A 22,237-nucleotide genomic window follows, 5' to 3' on the forward strand; every position below is an offset into this window, starting at 1 on the left:
GACACAAACGAACCTTGAAAACATCATCCTTCTGTGAATCACAAAAAGACTTCGAAGTGCACGATTCAGTTTATATAAAATTTTTAGAACAGGCCAACCTATAGATACAAAAAGTGGATTAGTGGTTGCCTAGGGCCGGTGTTAGGGAGAAATGGGGACTGGCGGCTAAGAGGTACTGAGTTTCTCTCTGGGGTGATGGAAATGTTCTAAAATTGGTTGTGGTGATGGTTGCACAATTATGTGAATATATTAAAAACTGCTGAATTTTATATTTTAAAAGGGTGAATTATCTGATATGTGAATCATATCTCAACTATTAAAAAGGAATGAAGTTCTGACATATGCTGTGATGTCAACGAACCCTGAAAATATTCTGCTAAGAAGCTAGTCACGAAAGACTACATATTGTATTACTGTATTGACATGAAATGTTCAGGATGGGCACATCCATAGCGAGAGAAAGCAGATTAGTGGTTGCCAGGGGGCGAGGGTGGAGGGTTTGATGGGAAGTAATAGGGTGACTGCCAAGTGGTTCAGGGATTCTTTTGGGGGTGACAGAAATGTTCTAGAATTGATAGTGGTGGTGGTTGTACAACTCTGTGACTATACTAAAAGCCAAGGAACTGCATATTTTAAATGGTGAGAGTGTGTGGTATGTGAATTACATCTCAATAAAGCTGTTAAAAAAAAAAAAAAAAAAAAAAGAACAGGCACATGACCCAGGCAGAACAACGACATCTAACCCCAGGACTTCCGCTGGAACCACGGGGAAGGAGCAGCTCTTCCTGCCGGGGGTGCCGCGAGCAGGATGCCAGCCTGGGCCTGTCAGGGGCTCGTCTCGAAGAAAGCCTGAGAATGAAGCCAGCACAGAGGAAAGCGAGGGAGAGAGGAAGGGACAGAGGGAAAGACCGAGTTCTGATGAAACCTACCATCAACCCTGCTCTTTGCACATAAATCAAGCCCCTCTCGTGCCTTTGCCTGTCGGGGAGGATTTTTGCTCAGCTCCTCTGTGAGATTTTCGTTCTTCCTGGGCGTCCTCCAATCACTGTTCCGGTCACAGACCCTCCTTTCCTGGGCTTCCCACCCTGGGCCCACCTGGCCCCCGCGTCCCCACGTGCCAAGGCACGGGCTCATCTCAACAGCCTCTCCTCCTTCCCGCCCGGCAGCCACGCAGTGGCGCCTCCTTCCAGCCAAAAACACTTCCCCACCTGGGCTGCACCTGGAGCAGGGCTCCGTAACTCGGCTGCTTAAAAATAAACATGGGTTGTGTTATTTCCACCAAGTTCTTCCCACCCTATTAATTATTTATCCAGCACCTGCTTCACAAAAAGGAATTTGGCAGGGAAGGAACAGGGAGAAGAGCCTGGAAGGAGTGAGGCGGCTCAGAACAGCAGCGATGGGTGGTGGCACTCCGCAGGGCAGAGCGACAGGTGTGGGAGCAGTGAGGGTGACGTGGGATCGGGGCTGGGGGGAACGGCAGAGTCCTCCCTGTGGCCGTGGTGACACCCATCAGTACTGGTCAGAATGATGTTTTAAAATTCATGACACAGGATACGCAGGTTTCGAAACAAAAGCACTTAATATTTAAACGCAGTTATCAGAACTGCAGTGTAGCAATGCGAGCGCTTCCTTGCTGATGCATTAAGTAACAAGATCTAGTGGCAGGTCTAATCGCTACTGTGATTTCAGAGCAGTGACCTTTAACGGTATTTGGAGACATTTGCAGCAACTGTACTGTGACACAAAAATACATGCGTGTGGTTGACTTCCATTGGCAGCAAAGTCGCAGATACTGCGACTATTACTGGCGTGTTGCCCAAGTTCACATTTGCAGTTCTTGTGTCAGGTGGAGGTAGCGAGAATAAAAGCATCATTCCTCTTCACCGATCACCCGAATTTCATCCTCAGACCCCAGGACGAGAAGTCCCAGGCTAGAAGCTCAGGCTGAGCTGAGCCAGCCACTCCGAGCCGCAGGTTCCCTGCCCACCGTGGGGACGTGATGACAGTCAGGAGCAGGTGGTGGCATTAAAGGGCATTTTGGTCGGGAAATCCCACAGGCTACCTCGGCCTAGCAACCACCAGCACGAGCAGTTCCTGATCACGCCCTGTGGGCCAGGCCACGCTCTAAGCCTGTTCCCTGTGTCACCTCACTTCATTCGCACAGCAGACTCAGGAGGGAGATGCCATCATCTTGACACTTGAGGACACCAAGGCATAGCGAGGTGACATGCTGGTCTACACTGGAGTCAGGATCCAAACCCAAGTACACCGACCCCAAGGCCCTCCTCTGCTGCCTCTCACCGCCCCTGCTCGGTGGTCCCAAGGGAGGTAAATGCCCGGAGGAAGCCAAGAGAAACTGAGTCAGACTTTATTTCGAGCCGGAGCCTCAGTTCCAAACCTCACACACCTGTATGGAGCACAGCGTCACCTGCTGGGCTCAGAGGAGGTCCCAAGCCTGGACACAAAGCGGAACATCAGTTTTCACCAAGAACTAGAATTTCTCCATTTCCGTGACAGGAAGAGCCATACAGGTCACAAAGAGAGGGAGCGTATGACCCCGTCTCTAGCGCGCAGCTGGCCAGGTCTGCCTCTCCCCTGCTGCCGGCTCTGCCTGGACACTCCTGCCGTGTTGCGTCCAGGCTAACGACGGCACATCCTCCATGTGTCAGCGTACAGGTCCCCGCCTGGACCCTTGACTAAACAGGGTCCTCTCTGTCACAGCTCCCTGCACCACTGCCACACCAAAACTTGGCACCACGTGAAAGTATCTTTACTTATGGGTTTACCTGTTGAATGTCTGCCTCAGCTAGGCTGAAAGTTCCACGAGGGCGGGGACCACATCCATTTTTTCACCACTGTCTTAAACACAACTGTTGAGTGAATCTTAATGAAGAGCACACAGGAAGAAAAGGAAGCAGCAAGGGGTTGAGTCCTGCCTGCTTCTGGAAACTTCCAGCTTTAGCCTGGGAGGTGAGACAAGACACGGGCACATCCCGATGTGCCAACATAACACGTGACTCTGCCCACAGCAGGTGTGGCTCGGAGCCCGACAATCTGACAACTGCGCAATCTGCTTCCTTAGAGGGGAGGAAGGAAACGGGGAAGAGCCTGTTGGAGCCAGACAGTGACCATAAAAATGACACGGAGTGGTCTTCTCAAACTGTCACATGTGCACAGCTCATCTGGGGCCTGTCAAATGTGCACATCTTGATTCAGCCAGTCTGGGTGGGGCCTGAGATTCTGCGTGTCTAATGAGCTCTCAGGTGAGGCCGATGTCACTGGCCCACAGGACACACTTTCAGTAGGAAGGTCTTCAGAAAGAATGGGAAGGAGGTAGAATTCCAAAACCATTCTTTGACATACTTTCATCATTCATCTCAAGCCACATGTTGGCTGGAAAGCCCGGCACCGACTCGTGACCACATCTGCCATACTCCTGGCTCCTCCACGTAATGGCACGAGGTTGAGAGCAAACGGGCCTGTGGAGGTTGCAGCAGAGAAGTGGAAGCCCTCGTCTCGGCTTGCTGAACACCTACACACCTCGCTGTGTGACCTGGAGCAAGTTACTTGCTCCCTATGTGTGGTCCCCGGTCACCAGCCTACAGACCGGCACTATCCAAGGGCCTTTCAGAAATGCAGGCTGCAGGGTTCCCCCTTGAGATCCTAACTCACCAGGTGTGGAGCGTGGCCTGACCATCTGGCTTTGCTAGAACCCCAGTGATCCGGGCACGCGTCCAGAGCGGACACCATCAGAGGAATGCAAGTGGTGGAGGAACTGTCTGTGGTGCTGACCGGTGGCAAGTGACGTGGCCTAAATATAGACGGAGGGAGGATCCTCGGGAGGAAATAATTTACCACTTCGTTTGAGAATCTGGGAAAGACGCAGCCATCTTTTACCCTGCTTGGGTGCTGGCATTACCGGCACACCCGTCGGCCACCTGGAGCACAGAAGTGCAGCCTACCACACCGGAAAAGAGAAAACAGTTGTGTTCAGTTATTTCCAAAACCAATGCATCTGAGGCATCTGCAAGAGTCTCCAAAACAGTGGGAAAGGCGTGATCTACAGCTCTTCAGACCTGGCTGAACACAATGGTATCACTGAGGGAAATGCTCCACGTAGCAAAACCATTTTTCATTTGCTGCTCCAGTTTGAAGAATGTCTGGGCGAAACTCGAGTTTGTGCTTTCTTCTGGGATTTCCCACAGGAGGAGGGGGGAGTGAACACAGGGCGAGGGGAGAAGATAAAAGGCGGAAATGAGAATTAAGCAGAATGCCAGGTCTGCCTGGATGGCTCATCTTTCCAGTTTCCCAAAAAGATTTATGTGCCTGTCCAAAACCAACTATGGCTCCATTACCCGGCATGCAAAGCAAGCCACTGCTGATACCAAGTAGCAGAAGGTCAAGTCCGAATGACAGTTCACTGCTAGCTTCTGAAAAGCCGACCACCTCTCTACTTGTACCCTTGTCTTTCAAGGGGAGCCAAATAATTTGGCTCTGGTTGGCAACTGTGGGCAAATACATTGTTTTAAAAAAAAATTTTTTTAAGTAAAAATTCTGTGCTGTTCACTTTATAACTTAAAACTCCTATGGCCTGGGTCACCTTTCCAAGGACAGATCTAGAGTTAAATCTCTTTGTAACTGTTCTATATTATTTAGAGATTATTATAAGTTACCTCTAATTTGTTTATATGTACATTATCTGCTTTCCCTCCCACCCCCACATTGTAAGCCCATGTAAATGGAGCCCTTGTTTATTTAATTCTCTGCTGTATTTTCAGCGGCTGACACACAGTAGGTGCCGAAGGAAGATTTGTTGAATGAATAAATAATGATGTTCCTCTTGATATGTTTGTAGCCCTCTGTGCATTTACTGGGCCAGTCTCCCCTGCTACTGGTCATTCTCCACACTGCTTCCCAAGTGAGCATTTTTTTAAAAAATGCAAAAACATTTTTTTAAACTATGCCACTTTTTTTTTCTTTTGCTTTCAGGATGAAAGTCCAAACTCCTTAGCTAAGCACGCAAGGTTACTGGCCCTGCCTGGCTCTTCCGCCTCACCTGCTAATGAACACACATGTGTACCCGCTGCTAGTGGCACATGCCATTTGCTCAGTAGGCATGGTGGGCCTGAGGAGGTCCATGAGCTCTGCTTTCAGAAGTGCCATTTCCTCTGCCTAGAGCTCTCCCACCTCACCCAACAGCTGAATCCTGCTCATCCCTCAAGACGGAATTCCAGTAGCACCTCTGTTCTGAAGCTTCCCTGACCTCCCTCTTGCCCTTCTGCCCCTGGGCTGGCTCCCTTGTTTTGCCTACTCACTACCCATGTCGTTTTCTTCTGACAGTTGCTTTCATCGGGGAAGCAACCTTCTCCCACTCTCAGTCCATGGGATTTGGACAGGATTTACTCACGCCTTTACCCAGGGATGAGTACATGACCAGGACAAACACAGTTGCTGTGACTGGTCCTGGGACAGGCGCAGAACTCAGCTGGGTCAATGACTGTCAGCACTGAGACCAAAAACTAGGAAAACAACTTGCTCTTTCTGCCCAAGTTGCTTAGTTGATACAGTGAAAGCCTAAAGGGGGGAGACCAGCTTTGCTGTGAGAGGGGAGCCAGCCTGCCTAACAAAGAAGCCAACTCAGAAAATGCAGGCATAGAAAGAAATGGGCACTTGAATAACACGCAAGAGTCTGAGCACACGAGAAAGAGACTGGCCAAGATACAGATGTCTGGTGATATCACTGAGCTCCTGGATCCAGCCATTCCTGAAGTCATCCCCAAGCCTCTCAGTTACACAAGCCAACAAATTCTCTTCTTAAATTAAAAAATAGTTTAATTTTGGTTTTGTCACATGCAGTGGAAAACATCCTAGATGATACATTCTCCCCTGTGCTGCCACAGACGCTGATTTAATCTCCCCCATAGCACTTACTGGGGGTCCTAACCTATGTGAACTCCCTGAGGGCAGAAAATGTGTCTTGCTCATCTCTGTAGCCACAAGACTTGGTATATCATAGATACCAAATAAAGGTCTGTGAAATGAAAAAAATGTAGGAATGTTTACTGGTAATTAATGAAGCTTTTCATTTACTTTGTTTTACTTTAAGGGCCTTTCTGCCAAGAATGCAGATGCCTCAGGATCTTGGCTGCCGCCACTTGGCTCTACTCCCCAGGGCACTGGTCGTTTAGTCTTGTTTAAAGTCAGAGATCATGGAGATAGCAGGGCCAAGCAGGTGAGAAAGTCCATGGCCCAGGATCCTACCACTACCACATGATTTGCTCGCCTGGTTAATCGCCATATGCGTCTTGGGACCCCTCCCTGCACAGGAGAGGGGCTGGAGCACTTGGATGTGAAGAATCCAACCCGTGTCTGAAGCTGCCCATTTCCGCGCAGAAGCTTTGCTCATGCTGTCCCTTCCCTGACTGGAATGCCCTTCCCTTCCTTGTCTATTTAAGTCTTCAAAGCTCAGATGAAAAAATTACCCCCTCCAAGGCTACCTTCAACTCCCCAGGGTGACAAATTCAAAAGCCATCAGGGCCGAGGAAGTGAGAGAAGCAGGGCAGGCTGGTGACCTGGGGAGCACACACCTTAGCTAAGGCCCAGATTCTGTCCAGCATCTAACAACTGTTGCAACAGGAACATGTGAGATAAAGAGGAAGACCAGCCTCACTTGCCGGGAAGGCTGTGTACTCTGAGATGTAGACCTGGGCTCATCATCACCACCACTGCCACCACCTTCATCAGCACCCACCATCACCATCATCATCACCACCACCACCACCATCACCACCATCACCATTACCACCAGGACCGCCATCACTACCACCACCACCGCCCCTACCACCATCACCACCACCATCATCATTACCACCAGGACCGCCATCATTACCACCACCACCACCACCATCACCACCACCATCATCATTACCACCAGGACCGCCATCATTACCACCACCACCACCACCATCACCACCACCATCATCATTACCACCAGGACCGCCATCATTACCACCACCACCGCCCCTACCACCACCGCCATTACCACCATCACCACCACCATCATCATTACCACCAGGACCGCCATCATTACCACCACCATCACCACCATCACCACCACCATCATCATTACCACCAGGACCGCCATCATTACCACCACCACCGCCCCTACCACCACCGCCATTACCACCATCACCACCACCATCATCATTACCACCAGGACCGCCATCATTACCACCACCATCACCACCATCACCACCACCATCATCATTACCACCAGGACCGCCATCATTACCACCACCACCGCCCCTACCACCACCGCCATTACCACCATCACCACCACCGCCATTACCACCATCACCACCACCGCCATTACCACCATCACCACCACCATCATCATTGCCACCAGGACTGCCATCATTACCACCACCACCGCCCCTACCACCACCGCCATTACCACCATCACCACCACCGCCATTACCATCATCATTACCACCAGGACCGCCATTATTACCACCACCACCTTTACCACCATCACCACCACCACCATCACCACCACCGCCATTACCACCACCACCACCACCACAAAACACAAGCCATGTCTCAGGCAGAATGTGGCCTGTGAGCTGCCAGCTGACAACCTCTGCACTGGGACTTTGTCCGTGCCCTGTTTTAGGAGGCTCACACTGGAGAGCATGGTCACCTATGAGTGAGTCTGACCTTTCTTCAAGCCCCCATCTGCCAGGTTGGGCTCCACGTCCCCATGTCCACTAACTCCCCTCTCATAGACTCCTTAAGGGCTCTGTGTCCCCTCAAACGTCACCGGCACCCACTGCAGCCGTTCTGCCAACACCCTCTCATGGGTCTCCCTGGGGCACTGATGCCACCCAGCTGTCCTCCACAGGCAGTGACATCTTCAAAATAGCAATCGGACCTTGTCTCTCTAATGCTTAAAATAATTCACCGGTTCCTCCCCTGCCAGCACAGACACACACACCATGTTTAGACAAATAAATAACCACATGCACAAAATGTGCTAACGCCATAAAGGGAAAAACAAGAGGCCAAGAAAGCACAGGACGGAGGGAGCCGACTTATTCTGCACAGGTGGGAGAGGATTCTCTGAGGAGGCAGAATTCAAGCTGAGATGTGACACAGGAGAAAGATGTGGCCACAGGAAGGGCGAGGGACGAAGTATTCTAGAAGGAACTGTATGTGCAAAGGTCCTGAGGCAAGAAAGAGCTTGAGGGTTGGAGATTTAGGAGGGAGACCTGCATTGTCACATGAGGTGAGGCGGGGATGCTAATTCCTCGGCCACCAGGATGCCGAGAAGATTAGATGAGAACGTGCAGGCGAAGTCCCGGCACTACGCCTGGCGTGTAGTTAGCACGCGATAAACGGCCACTTTTCTTGTTAACGGTGGTTCCTCTGAGGTGAAGAGGGGCTTGTTTATTTCCTGCTGGTAGGAATAGGGCTGCCCAGGTCACCAGGGAGAGCTAAAAGCAAGTATCAAAGTCTCCTTTGTGACACAAAACAGTTCTATTTTCACCAGCTTATGAGGATCAGGCACTTAAAACAGCTTCAAAACTCATTACAAAAAAGAACTTCGCTTTTCCTCAGGAGGCAGAAGAGCTGAGGAAATGAATGATGGGAAGGTTCCCAGGGGGTGGCGAGGCTTAACGTGGCTGTGAAGCGGCCGAGGAGACCGGCTCTCTCCAGAGCAGGTGACACTGCGCCCTGCACTTCCAGGACACTCGGAGCCTGCTGGACCCCACTTCGGAGAGGGGCGCTCTGGAGCGAGGTGTACTCTGGGTCCACGTAACAATCAGGGGCCAGATGTTCCCTCAAGAGCCACCAATTCAGCCTCTCCTGATCGAGACAGGAGTCTGTCAGCGTGTGGTGTCTGATGGGAAGTTGCGGCCCCCCCAGAAAACCCGTCCAGCGAGGAAAATAGACATGTAAGCGAGTGTGTGCACTGCAACATTAGGGGCGGTGGGGTGGGGGGCAGGCACACAGGGGAGAGAGAGGTAGCGGGTTCTAGGGTAAATGGAGCCGGAGTTCCTATGTCAACAAGGGGACAAGAGTTCTATCTTCATAAAGGAATGCAAAGACAAAGAATAACAGCCAGAAAAATATGCAAAAATCCTAGATATCAAGAAGAAAATACCCCAGTAGATAAATGACCAAAGGATGCACAAAGGCAAGAAAGGGAGGAGGAAATGTGAATGACTAAAAATCGTTAATAGATCATCAACCTTATCAGCAACTGGGGAAAAGTGAATCAAAAGCACAATGAAATACCATTTTCTGCCCATCATGTTGGCAAAATACAAATAAATTTTAAGTCAAACAATGCCGAGTGCAGTTGAGAATGCGAAACAATGGCGATTCTCATCCGCCTGGTTGGGAGTGAACAATGGGTGCCACCAATTGGAAGGCGATTTGGCAGGAGAGAGGCAAGCTGAAGACACGCGTGCCCTGTGAGCCAGCAGCCTGTTTCACCAGCACACGGCCATGAGCAACTGAGTCTCAACACGTCTACATGGTGATGTGTCTACGGATGCTCGCTGCAACAACATGTGGACAGGGAAAGTTGTGCCCACCAGTCGGAGAATAAACAAACGCAATGCTGAATAGTCCTCCAATGGAGGAAACGCAGCAGTTAAGGGTAACGAATCAGAATGCCGAGCATCTAAAGGAATAAATCACAAGAATGGAATATTGGTGAAGAATACAAGTAGGGAAGGGACAGAGAAAGAATGATATCATTCAAGTGAAGCAGTAAAAAGAAAACTCTCTCAGAATCATAGGCACTCAAAGTATAGAACTGTGGACAGGAAGGAGACGGGACAACTCCACCGGGTAGCGCCCTCAGGGAGGAAGGTGCCAGGAAGATTCGGCCGTGTTTATGATGCTCCACTTCTCTGCATGTTAACATTATCACATCTGGACGGTGGTCCGTGCATGTGCACTACATTTCCCTGTGCATTCTGGAGCACATTTGAAACATTCTGTCATAATTTTGTTGGAGCTTAGAAGCAAACACGACAAAATGGTGAACAGCTGTTAATTTTATGGGGTGGGAATATAGGTGCCTGTTATCTTATTCCTCGTATTCTTTGTCCCTTCCTTTAAGAAACTGTCACCGAGAAACTCTTGGGCAGTATCCGCCACTGTGGCATACAGGCGCACGCTAGGACTAGCAATTCTATTCCTGAGTACAGACCCCATCCATCAGGGCTCGTCTATCAGAAGACACATGCAAGAACATCATCACAACACTGTGTGTAATAGAAGCAAACTAGAAGCCAACCAAATATGCATAATAGCAAAAGATAAATAAATTGTGGTGTATTCCTATAACGGAATACTACACAGCGACGAAGACAAGCCAACAACTGCCACTTGCAACAACACGCGTAGCCAACAACTGCCACTTGCAACAACACGCGTGAATCTCACAGACGTGACGTGAGAGAACGAAGCCGGGTGCAAAGGGCTACGTGCCGTGTGATTCCCTGTATGTAAAGCTCCAGAACAGGCCAAAGTGCTCTATAGCATCAGAATCAGGACAGTGGCCCCCGTGTGGGGAGGGCATGACGGGAAGAGGCTTCTGTAGCTCTGTCAATGGTCTGTTTCTTGGTCAAAGCTGTTTGCACAGGTGTGTTCAGTTGGTGAAAATCTATCCAACTGTACCCTAACATTAGAGGTATGTTATACCTCAACTAAAAACAAAAAAGAAATCCCCCAAAACTCACCACCATAACAACAAGAATAGAAACGAAGAGAGGGAGGAAGAAGAGAGGAGGGAAGAAGGAAGAATGAAGATGCATGTGTCTGAGTTATCGCAAATCACAAAAGAAAGGAAACCCAATCAGCGAGGCTTCCCCCTGTAGACCTATATTTTTAAGCTGGCATTTGAAGTCTCAGGACACGCCAGGTGCTGTGTTAAGGAACTAACTTGCATCACACCTTGTTTGCTCTTCATAAGAGCCGGTGCTGCCAGCGTCCTCACCCCTGGGTGACAGCAGAGTGTCGCAGAGGCTGAGTGACCTGCCTGAGCTCACGCAGCCAGTGTGTGCCTGGGGAAGGCTCTGAATGGGCAGTGAGAACCCAGAGCCCAAACCCGACCTCTGCATCACCTGGTTTCTGAAGACACAGGTGGCCCGTGACGCTGCAGAGACGGGCAGGAGAAAGGCGGTGGCTTCCTCTAGACACGAGGGCTCTGAACCCCAGGAAGGTGGTGTCAGAAAGTGACCAAAATGGCAGCAACTTGAGAGACTGAACATGTTTTTTCCCAGCATACTGAAGATGAAGCAAGATTGCAATATACAGCTCTCAAATATTAATGGGAAAGGTAGCAATTATTCAAGAAGAGAATGAGGGCTGAGAAGTACCCTTCTAAGTTGTGATTTTAATCAGTTGTCCAAAAATGTGAGGAAGAAAAGCACATGGAACACGGGCTAAGTATATTCAGAAGGCCTTTAGAGCTAGAGAGAGAGGTTAAATAATGACATACAAGTAACCTAACAGCCCCAGAAATATTTTGGCCAACGTTTAATGCCCAGCAGAGAGTCAAGTGTCTTGCAATTTGTGTCAATTACAAAAACCAGTGGGTTCCCCCCAGAAAGAGAGCCCTCAAGCCCAGCCTGGCATGAGGGAAGCAGGGGGCCTGGCCAATTCTGGTTGGTGAACAGGGAAGGCCAGACCCCACATGTGTCCAACAAATCCTCTCTGTCACCAAGAACAGCGAATGCAAAGTCTTCGTAGAACCTCCTACAATTCCTACTCGGCCAGTACACAGTGAGCAGGTCCGAGAGCACCAGGTGAGAACTGATCGTGTCCAGACAATAATCAGTGCAAGTCAGGAAGGGGACCGAGGAGAAAGGAAATTGGAAACCAAACAGAATGGGTGCCACACACCAGTTTCTACATGGCTTGAGCTCATCTGTTCATCAAACTCGTCCGACTGCGCACCTACTACGCACCTGGCACTGCGGCAGGTCCTAAGATGACAAAGATTTGATATGGCCAGGTGCTGCCCTCTGCCCCCACAGCGCAACGTTGGGGCTGGAGAACTGAAATCAGGCCACTGCGATGTGGTGGAGCACAAGAAAGGAACCCAGAGGAGGGGCAGCTCACATCCTGAGGCCAGGGAAGGCTTCCTGGAGGAGACAGGAAGGCCCCTGTGTAGGGTGAGACCTGCCAGGTCTATGACCCAAGGCCACCAAGGGGAAGCTCTTGCATTCATCCTCTCCAAGTGCTGCCTGTGGAAGGTTTGTAGGACGGGAACAGAACAGCAAATACACTTCTGGTTTCTGGCTCTGGACTCTTGGTTCATAAATGACCTTGATTTTTTTATTGGATTTTAATTTGATATGATAGAAAAGTCCTCCCAAGAAAGCCCCACTTATTAAATCCACCCATACACATTCCAGGCTGAGGCTCATCAATGTCTCTCCCTTAAGATGATTTTTTTCTGGCAAGACGACTTCAGCAACTGTTCTCCTGGAAAATATCTTAAGAGGCTTTTACTGTATTAAAGAGAAACACAAATGTGTGATGTATAATGAGCCCAATTCCTCTCTTCCTCTCGATTGAAACATTAAGTACCAGGACTATTTAGACAGCGGTTGGCGGAGTGTCAAATGAGACACAAGCTTGAGTTTACGGCGTCGCTCGTTTGGAGCTACTTTCCTCTCCCAGATTTCCCGCTGGAAAACTTGCAGGGCTGGGGGATGGCGTCTGAGCTCCCCAAGTCTCCGTGGCGAGCAGGTGGGGGTGGCTCACGGTCATCTGGATTGTCTGGACGTGAGGGGCTTTCTGGCGGGATCCCCCCGAGATCGTGCTGCTCCGCACAGAAACCTGCGGTCGCTGACTGTCTGCATCACCAGCTCCCAGCTCCGGGCCTGGATTTGCGGAGCTTCCGCACGAGGCGGCAGGGCAGCGTGGTGGCATCGGCGCAGTGTGGCTCGGTCCCTGGCTTTGGCACTTAGTAGCTATGGAACCTCGGGCAGCAAGCTTACTGCCCCTGGGTTCCTCGTCGATAAGACGTTTTATATGACAAGAAATGCACGATGAGAAGATGAACAGAAAGCGCATGACGAGCCTGGCACGGGACGGCTGTGTTACTCTACACAGAAGCACAGGGTACGAGCATTCTAGGGGGACCAGCTATGCTGGGCTCAGAGTCCCAACATCGCGGTGATGAGACAGACGCGCTCATGCGTCTGCTGGCTCCACCTCCCCAGCAGTCCCTGCGCCCCTTTATTTAGCAAACCGAGACACAGCACTTTCCATGTGCCAGACGGCGCTCTAAGCACCTCACAAACGTTACCCCCTTCAGTCCTAAGAAAAACACCAGAAGTGCTGTGACTATTCCTGGCATACGGAACGGGAAACTGGCACAGAAAGGTCAAATAACTTGCCCAAGTCCACACAGCTAATAAAGCCGTGGAACTCTTCTTTTCTTTCTTTGTTTTCCTTGACTCTCAGTGCCTGTTACAGCTCCTTACTGACAGAGCTGCCAAGTCCTGTTGAATGAATAAATGTGTAACTGCATAAATTAATGAGCGACGATCTCCCGTATGTTTAGGATTACCAGACCAGGGAAGTTCACGTAAACCTGCGGGTGAACCAGGAGGGCAGCACCCCCAGCTCTGCCAGTGGCCCCTGGTGCGAGTGGGGTGGTGGGTGCGGGGGACAGAGGCAACCGAGTCTGGCTTCTCCCGCGCCCTGCTCGCCACAACTCCGAGGAGGAGGGACTGACTTGGGGGGTTGACGTAAACGTCCACCAGCCAGGCGACGGCTGACTAAGCAGTGCCCGTCCACCCTCCCGGGCGCTCTGCGGCTGATCTGCCTGTGTGACAGGCCACACTCGCAGAGGCTGACGACTCTGCACAACACCTGTCTCGGCCCAAGTGTCCGTCTGGAAGTTGCCAAGCGAGCTGGCCTCGGACAAGTCACTTTACCTCCCCGTGGCTCTGCTTCCTCATTTGTGAAGCGGGATAACAGTGAGAGTTCTCTCCTCCAGGCAAAGAAAGAGAGGTGTGCAGTAGGTGGCCAATGCACCCCTAAGATACGCACGCTCCGATCCCCAGAACCTGTGCCGATGCCACCCGACATGGCAAAGGAGCCTCTGCAGCGGGAGTTAAATGAAGGACCGTGGGATGGGGGACTGCCCTGAGCAATCTGGGGGGCCCAACCTAATCCCACTCCCGAAAAGCAGAGAACCGTCCTCTGCTGCGGTGACAGGAAGATGCGGCAACAGGAGGATGGGCAGAGGGGGCCACACGGAGACAAGGGAAGGGGCCACGAGCCACGGAGTGCCGGCAGCCTCTAGGAGCTGGGAAAGGCCAGGAAACGGATTCTCCCCAGGGCCTGCAGGCGGAAACGCAGCCCCGCTGACTCCGTGATTTTAACCCGCTGAGACCCACATGGAACTTCTGGAGGCCTGCCGTCCCCGGGCTGCGCTTCAAACGGCGCCTCCCAGGGAGCCGCGGAGGAGCTTCCACAGCTCGGCCAGCACCAGCCGGCCCCCCACTGCCCCACCGCACACTGGTGGATGTGTTTTTAATGAGGATGTTAATGCATAATTTCTCCGACGACTTGAATTATCTGCGGCTCCGGGGAAAGCGATTTCCTTGCCTTAACGCCAGATGAACTTTCAGAGATCGAATCTATCATTCTAGGAAGGAACTGACAGTCCCTCAATTCTCATCTGCTCCCTGGGCAGAACGTGGAGTTAGAAACATCATCAAAAACGCGTCCTTTACCTAAGCCTCACGCGGGCGACGCCCACTTGGACAGGGGAGCTCGCCAGTCGGCCCTCGGACCATCAGAGCGCCGGCTCTCCCGCCTCCCAAAGCCGGCCTGGCTTCCTGCCAAAAAGTACTCAGCCAAGAGCAGGCGGAGAACAACCTCCCGAGTCACCTTGAAAGTTTTTCTGCTCACTTTTGGAATTTAGATTTTTTTGAATTTGTGCCGAGACCCAGCAAAGTGAAGAAGAAAATCAAAGGGAAACTCTTCCATTTAATTTCTGTTCATTTTATTCATTAATTGGGGCCGTGCCTATCTCGCTGTGTCAGATGCTATTCTAGGAGCTGGGGACAGAGCAGTGAGCAGAAGCAGACCTGGGCCCTGGTTCCCGAGTTTCCATGCTGGGACAGAGACAGGTGATACTTAAAGACACGCAGAGGTCATTTTAATGAACACTGTGTGCTGGGAAGAAAATTAAAGCAGAGGAACAAAACGGACAGGGGACCCAAGGCAGCACGCATGGGGCCGGGAGAGGCCTCTCTCCAAGCAGGGCCAGTCTGACCTGAGGCCTGATGAATCGGAAGAGCCCTCCATGCAGGATCTGGGAATGGTCCTTTAGGCCCAGGGGACAGCACATGCAAAGGCCCTGAGGTGAGAACAGTGTGGATGTCAGAGGACAGCAGAGTGGCAGAGTAGAGAGGGAGGGGATGGGCATGAGACGAAGTAGGGGAGGGAGTCGGGGGCATATCAGGGACACCCCACAGGCCACAGTAAGGAATCCTCGTCATAAGTGCCGGGGTGACACCAGAGAGTTTTAATGTACAGTGACACAATCTGCTTTCTATTGCACAAACCTCCCTCTAGCTGCGGTGTGGAAAATGGACTCTGGGAAGGCAAGAGAGGAAAAGGGCGGCCATGCAGGTGCCCACACCAGAGACGACAGTGGCTTGGGTTACAGTAACCCAAGCCGGGACTCGGGGAAGCAGGTGAACCATGATTATCTTTTGGAAGTAGAGCCCACAGGCCTTGCGAGCCGGCTGTGGATTGATGGCACCGTGTTCCCTTATTATCGCAGTCCTGCTCAAAAATGTCATTCAACAGAAGTGCTACTCCAGGGAGGGCTGTTAGAACTGGTCACTAACATTCCAGTTCTGCTCCTGGACACACGGCAGGAGTGGACTCCTTTGCTTCCGTGGCGTTAGGCATGGCCACGTCACTAGCTCTGGCCAATGAAACATGAGCGCATTGTCACGCATCACTCCCAGAAGGAAGCTCTAGGAGCCACTGCCTGATCGGCCCCTCCTCCCTGCTCCCGGTGCTGCAATCACGACATGCTCCATGCTCATGACAACACGCATGGACAGGGAGCGGCCAGCAGCCTGGACCCCAACGCTGAGATGAGCAGAGCCCCCAGCCAACTCACGATGGCCATAGAACGTGAGCCAGAAACACACCTTTGTTGGCTTACGTCACCAAGGTCTGGGAATTCTTACCTCAACTAACCAAGCCTATCCTGACTGATGAGAGCTCCACACCTATGATATTTAGAAGTTAATGAATAACTTTAATACGTGCCTATCATGGCTGGACTCAGCTACACAGGAATAAACTTCATGGAGCCGTGGACTGACACTCGGGCCACTGTCTTACCATGATTTGGGCTTGAAGTGGGACGCGAAGGCGTGGATACCCCCAGGAAGTGAATTTACAATTACACAGACGCATGGCATATTCAGACAACAAATCCTTTGTAAAGATAAATGCTGGTGCACCCTGTACAATATGCTAACTTTATCAATTACAAAAGGTTCAAATTAGTCACATTTCAATTCTAAAACTGTTAATCACCAATGATGGCCTTGTGGGGGAAAGTATATAGACTTTCAGGCTAGAGAGATACTCCTTTGACAAATGAGACAAAGCTAAACTATGTTTAATATTTCCTTGGATAATGTCCATGCCTATGGATTCTGGAGTGAGTGATTTAACAGGTCCCAGGCTTAGAGTAACAAGGTACGCAAAATTCGACCAGCCTAAAGATGTCTCATCTGGACACATGTCTTAATGGTCCTAGTGGACAAATAAGTCATCCCTCAAGTGACTTAACATTGTTGGTAGGTTCTTGGAAATTGCAACTTTAAATGAAACACCCTACTGTATGCTGCAGGAACTTAACTCTTTTTCTATCAATTAGCCTAAAGTAAAATTGGTTTTATTACACAGTACATCATTTCACTTAAAGTCACAATTACCAAGAATCTATGGACGATGTTAAATAAGGAGCTACTGTACACAAGACACTTCACCATCTGTTTTCCCTTGGTTTAGCCTTGTGCTAGAATAGCTTCCCCTTACAGCAAGACAGCACACAGGCCAAGATCCCTAGAGAAGGTGTCATGGAAGGGCCAGAGTAATGCTTTTTGCAAATGAGAGTATCTTACAATGATAATGCATTGGTCAGGCAGAATTTTGTTTTATGGCACTTTAAGACATTCTGGATGGGTCCTGAGGTTTGTATGAGCCCATAAGCCCATTAGATTAAATCAGTATACAGTTTTCCCCACCTTTTCAAAAGAATTATTGTACTCCTTGCTATGAACAAGTGTAGCTAAGTCTTCCATGTATATGGCTTCAACTCCACTTCTCTTCAACAGAGAAATGAAGGACAGATTTATTCTGGGCCTTAGATAAGCCTACGTTATGACTGTTTAAAATTAAAATCCAGCAGACCTTGATGTGCTCAGATTTCAGTCTGATTTAAACAGAAATCTATGCACATGCAAACATAACCATCAGTAACAGCAGTTTTCCCTGTGGAATTCCCAAGTGCTGGGAGTGGGTTATAGAAACTCCTGTTCTGTTTTTCTACCATAAAGGTCAAACGAAGTCCTAACGAAGTGCCTCTCGAAGAGAGAGACTGGGGGATTCACCGCACGTGGAATCTGCCACATGGCTTTGCCAACAGGCTAGCGCGGTGGTTCTCACACTTCTTCACGCACCGGCATCACCCTGAGAGCTTGTTAAACCCCGACTGCTGGGTCTCAGTCCCGGAGCTGCAAGGCAGTCGGTCTAGGGTGAGCCCAGGAACGTGGATTTCTGCCCAGCCCCCAGCTGCTGCTGCTGGCCGGGGCCACGGTTTGACCACAGTGGAGGGATCACTCTCATTACGAAGCCCGATTTCTCGCACACCGGAGAGTGGCCGTGACTCCATCTCCTCCGACTGAGCTGTCCCTGCCAACCTAGTGACCATGCACTGAAATCGCCAATGTGCTTCCGCCTCCTTCTTAATTTTAAGCCGGGGGTTCTCTAGCTCAGCTCCATACTGGAATCACCCAGAGAGCCATTAACCCCCTCCATGCCCAGCCTCAGGCTAGATCGACTAGATCAGAAAGGGGGCGTGTGAGGTGGGGCGTGGGCGGTCCTCAGTGGTGTGTAAAGCTCCCCAGGTGATCCAAAGTGACACGAGGGTGACAAAACAACAACGCCAGTTGCCGAAGCAGACAACTCCACAGGGCTCCGCGCCAGGCCCAGAGGCAGGTCTGTCTCCTGCAGTGCTGGCCGCAGCCCCCTGCACAGTGACACATAGTAGGAGCCCAGTAAGTGCCTGCTGAATGAATGATGCATGAATGAATGAATGCATACTAATCAGCTGGCAAGCTTGGGGAGGGCGAGCGCCTCCCTTCTCAAGGGTGCCTGGATGAACACACAGAAACAAATTAAGTCATCATAAAGCATTAAGCTTCAGGAGGCAGGTAACCCTACAGTCATAACAAAAAAAACTTCTTTGAAAAAGTTGTACTCTACAGTTGTCAGTCTAAATTCATACCATGACTACCGTGGATAAAGACTAGAAAAAATATTTTGGTCCGGAACAGCGGTCAGCAAACTAATGCACAGGCCAAATCCAGCTGCCACCTATTCGTAAAACCAAAATGTCACTGGAACACAGCCACGCCCATGTGTGTCCGTACTATCTACGGTTGCTTTCGTTCTACACCGGCAGAGTCGAGTATTTTCTGCTGAAATCGTATACCTGCAAAGCCAAAAATATTTACTCTCCAGCCCTTTACAGAAAATGTTTTCCAACTTCTGTCCTAGAGAAGTAAGAAGACACACAGAGAACCTAATGGCGACTGTCTTTTGTAGTGGAATTGTGGGTGACTACTTCCTTTTTTTCTGATTTTTTCCTATATCAGCCAGCTTTTCTTTAAGGAGCGTGCAGTTTTAAACGATAGACCGAAGAAGAAGAAACAGTCAGCCTCGACGCGGGCAGTAAGCGGCGGGCTGCCTGGCTCCGCTCGGTGCTGGTACCTTGTTTCCGATGGCCTTCTTGGGTGGGAAGTTGTAGGCCCTCACTTGAGGGTACTTGTTCTGTAACTTGTGGTGCAAACTCCTGAACTCCGTATACCGCCGATAGACGTTCCATTCGTCATCTTTTATCCGGATGTAGACCTGTCAAGGAAAGGAAAGAGAAAGAAAATGTAAATTTTTCTTAAAACCCTCACTATAAGGGATTAGAACCTCGGCAAAGCGCCACCCATGCAAACCAGCTCCGCCTGAGCAGCACCGCATCTGTCTCACACGCCACTGGACGCCCGGCTCCTGCACAGGGTAAGGACTCCCTGGTACTGGCTCAACAAACGGGCACGTGAAGGAAGGACTCCCCCTGGCAAGTTACAGGAACAGCACGCCGGGTGTCATCTCCCTAACATCAGCAGAGATCAACAGCCCAGGTGACAGCAGAGATGCACTTGCACGCTTTTGTCACATGCGCACTGCAGCACTAATGCTTTGCTGTTGTTCAACCTCTCTGGCCATTTGTTTCCTCATCTGTGAAATGGAGCTAATAACAGCGCCTCCCCTCACAGGCTGCGCGGAGAGAACACATAGATACATACGCAACGCAGCGATGCCCGGGCTCACACAGACCACACAGACAGGGTGGAACTGGATTTGGGGAAGGGGAGAGGGGACCAGAGTTGAGCTCTGCCCAAGCGGACAGAGCGTCACACCCAGATGGGAGATAAGCACAACTGAGACATAAAACTTCTTTATTTCAATCAAGTTGTCACTCTCAAGAGAATACTCCAGGGGTATAAAACGTGAGGGCTGTTCTAGCAGCTTTTCACAGCCCTGGCACCTTCCAAGGACACACAGCAACTACATCACAAGGAAAAACAGAAGCGAGAGAGAGAGATCAATCCATTTTTTAAAAAATTACACGAGTTAAGAATGGCCCAGAGAGTAAAGCCCCCAATGATAAATGGCTATTGTAATTTACAATCAGTGAACGTCGATACACATCTTAAAGACTTCTTTAACCATAAAAATAGGCACCTCTAATATGAGAGATAAATTCCGCCTCTACGTGAAAACCACCTATCATCCCCAAATGCAGAGAATTCATATTTGAACCCTGGTCTGGTGACCATCAGGGTTTCTCACAATATCCTTGTGAACAAGAGGAAGGAATGAAGACTTATGCCAAAGAATGTCAATGAACGGACAGAAGTTTCCAGTGGAACTGGATGGAGAAACGGAAGGCCTATCAAGTTTATAGAAGCCCCTGGGTCTGTGATGACATTATACAGCTACCACACCAATTATCACATTGACCACTCAAGACTTTTTAACATAAGAGACATATTCATCCCTAATTTATTCAAGCTAATGTTTTAGGGGGTCTTTGCACCAGCAGCTGATACAATTCTGGTGCCACACATCTGGGATGGATTATATTATCTGCCTGTGGTATATTCTTCGTAAGTCCAAACACCCCAAGAGAGTGACAAGTTCAATCAGTTGCCTGATCATCACACATAATACTGATCATCTAGATTGGGGTATGCAAACTATGGCTCATGGGCTACTTCTGGCCACGTCCATTTGTTTGTTTACCTACTATCTATAGCTGCTTCAGCAACACAGACAGTCCCTGAGTTACGAAGGTTTGACTTCTGATTTTCTGATTTTACAATGGTACAAAAGCGATACACATTCAGTAGAAACTGGAATTCTGATCTTTTTCTGAGCTAGAATATGCAGTACAATGCTCTTTTATGAGATATTCAACGCTATTATAAATTAGGCTTTGTGTTAGATGATTTTGCCCAACTTTAGACTAATGTAAGTGTTCTGAGCATGTTTAAGGTAGACTAGACTAAGCTATGATGTTTGGTAGGTTAGGTGTATTAAATGCATTTTCGACTTCAGTATTTTCACCTTACAATGAGCTTATCAGGACACAACCCCATCATAATTCGAGGAAAATCTACACAACAGCAAAGCTGAGACACTGCAACAGAGACCCTATAGCCTGCAAAGCTTAAAGTGTTTATTTTCTGGCCCTCTTTGAAAAAGGTTTGATGGCCCCTATCTAGATATTTGGGAAATCCCCATTATTGTTATTTTTCTACCAACACATCTGAGACCCAAGGTGGAGGGAGGTAAGTCCTTTCCAAATCTTCCTAGACCCCGGTGGGTGCGTCAACCATCCGAGGCCCAGGAGTGCAGAGCGTGCCAAAGCTTCCCTGGTGATTCTGATGAATGGGCAATTTGGGGAACCCCTGATGTAAAAACACAGACTCAGGTGTCAGACAGACGACCTATTCGACGTTTCCGCCCATTCTTTTCTTTACCGGTAAACTGGGGTGGAGAGCAGCACCTCCCGCCCTCAGTGGTATGGAGCACGTTCCGGTGTATGAGCAGTGCAGCTCCGCCTGGGATCACGCAGACCGCCACACAGACGAGCGGAATTCAATTTGAGGAAGGGCGAGCGGGCTAAAGGCAAGATCTGGACTCTCGGTTATCAGCCCAGTGGAGCAGGTGGTCACATCCCAGGTGGGACAAGCACACCTGGGGCACACAACTTCTTTATGTTAACCGAGTTGTAACTCTCAAGAGAACACTCTAGGTGTACAAAACATGAGCCCCGTTTCATCGACATGTTACAGGTCCTAGCACCTTCCGGGGACATACAGCAGCTACTTCACAAAGGAAACCAGAGAAGTGTGAGAGAAATCAATGGGTTTTAAAAAATTACAAGAGTTAAGAACAGCCCAGAGGGTAAAGTCTCCAGTGATAAATGGCTGTTGTAATTTGCAGTCAGCGAATGCCAATACACATGTTAAAAACCTCTTTAACATAATGATAAAATCTCTGTAATGTGAGTGATAAATTCTGACTCTACATTTTTCATAACACACATGCAAGAGCCAACTGTTCTCACTCCCTGGAAGGGGGAGTCCTTCTCTCACTCTCCGACTGCTCTTCCTTGGCCTTTGGCGTGGGCACCGCCTCTTCTGCCTAAAACCCGCCTCTCCCCTGCACACCCATCCACACGCCCAGTTCTGCACGGTTCATTTTTAAGGCCAATGACTCCTAGATCTCTCTCTCTAGTTTGGAGCCCCGATATAAACTCCAGACCAGGACTTGATTCCCCATAGCCACCTAAAACTCCTCATGCCTAAACCTGAACCCACAT

General features: G+C 49.8%; 1 protein-coding gene across 2 annotated transcripts in view; it reads right to left on the reverse strand.

The window, feature by feature from the left end:
* SNX29 (sorting nexin 29) overlaps nt 1–22,237 on the reverse strand; it is a 439,800-nt gene that overhangs the window by 52,404 nt on the left and 365,159 nt on the right. For both annotated transcript variants that reach the window (XM_069486909.1, XM_069486910.1), the window contains one exon: nt 19,066–19,206. In XM_069486909.1, coding sequence (XP_069343010.1) covers nt 19,066–19,206 — 141 coding nt within the window. The remainder of the gene's footprint in view (nt 1–19,065; nt 19,207–22,237) is intronic.

This window comes from Eulemur rufifrons, chromosome 14 (assembly GCF_041146395.1).
Source record: "Eulemur rufifrons isolate Redbay chromosome 14, OSU_ERuf_1, whole genome shotgun sequence".
Classification (NCBI taxonomy): Eukaryota; Metazoa; Chordata; class Mammalia; order Primates; family Lemuridae; genus Eulemur; species Eulemur rufifrons.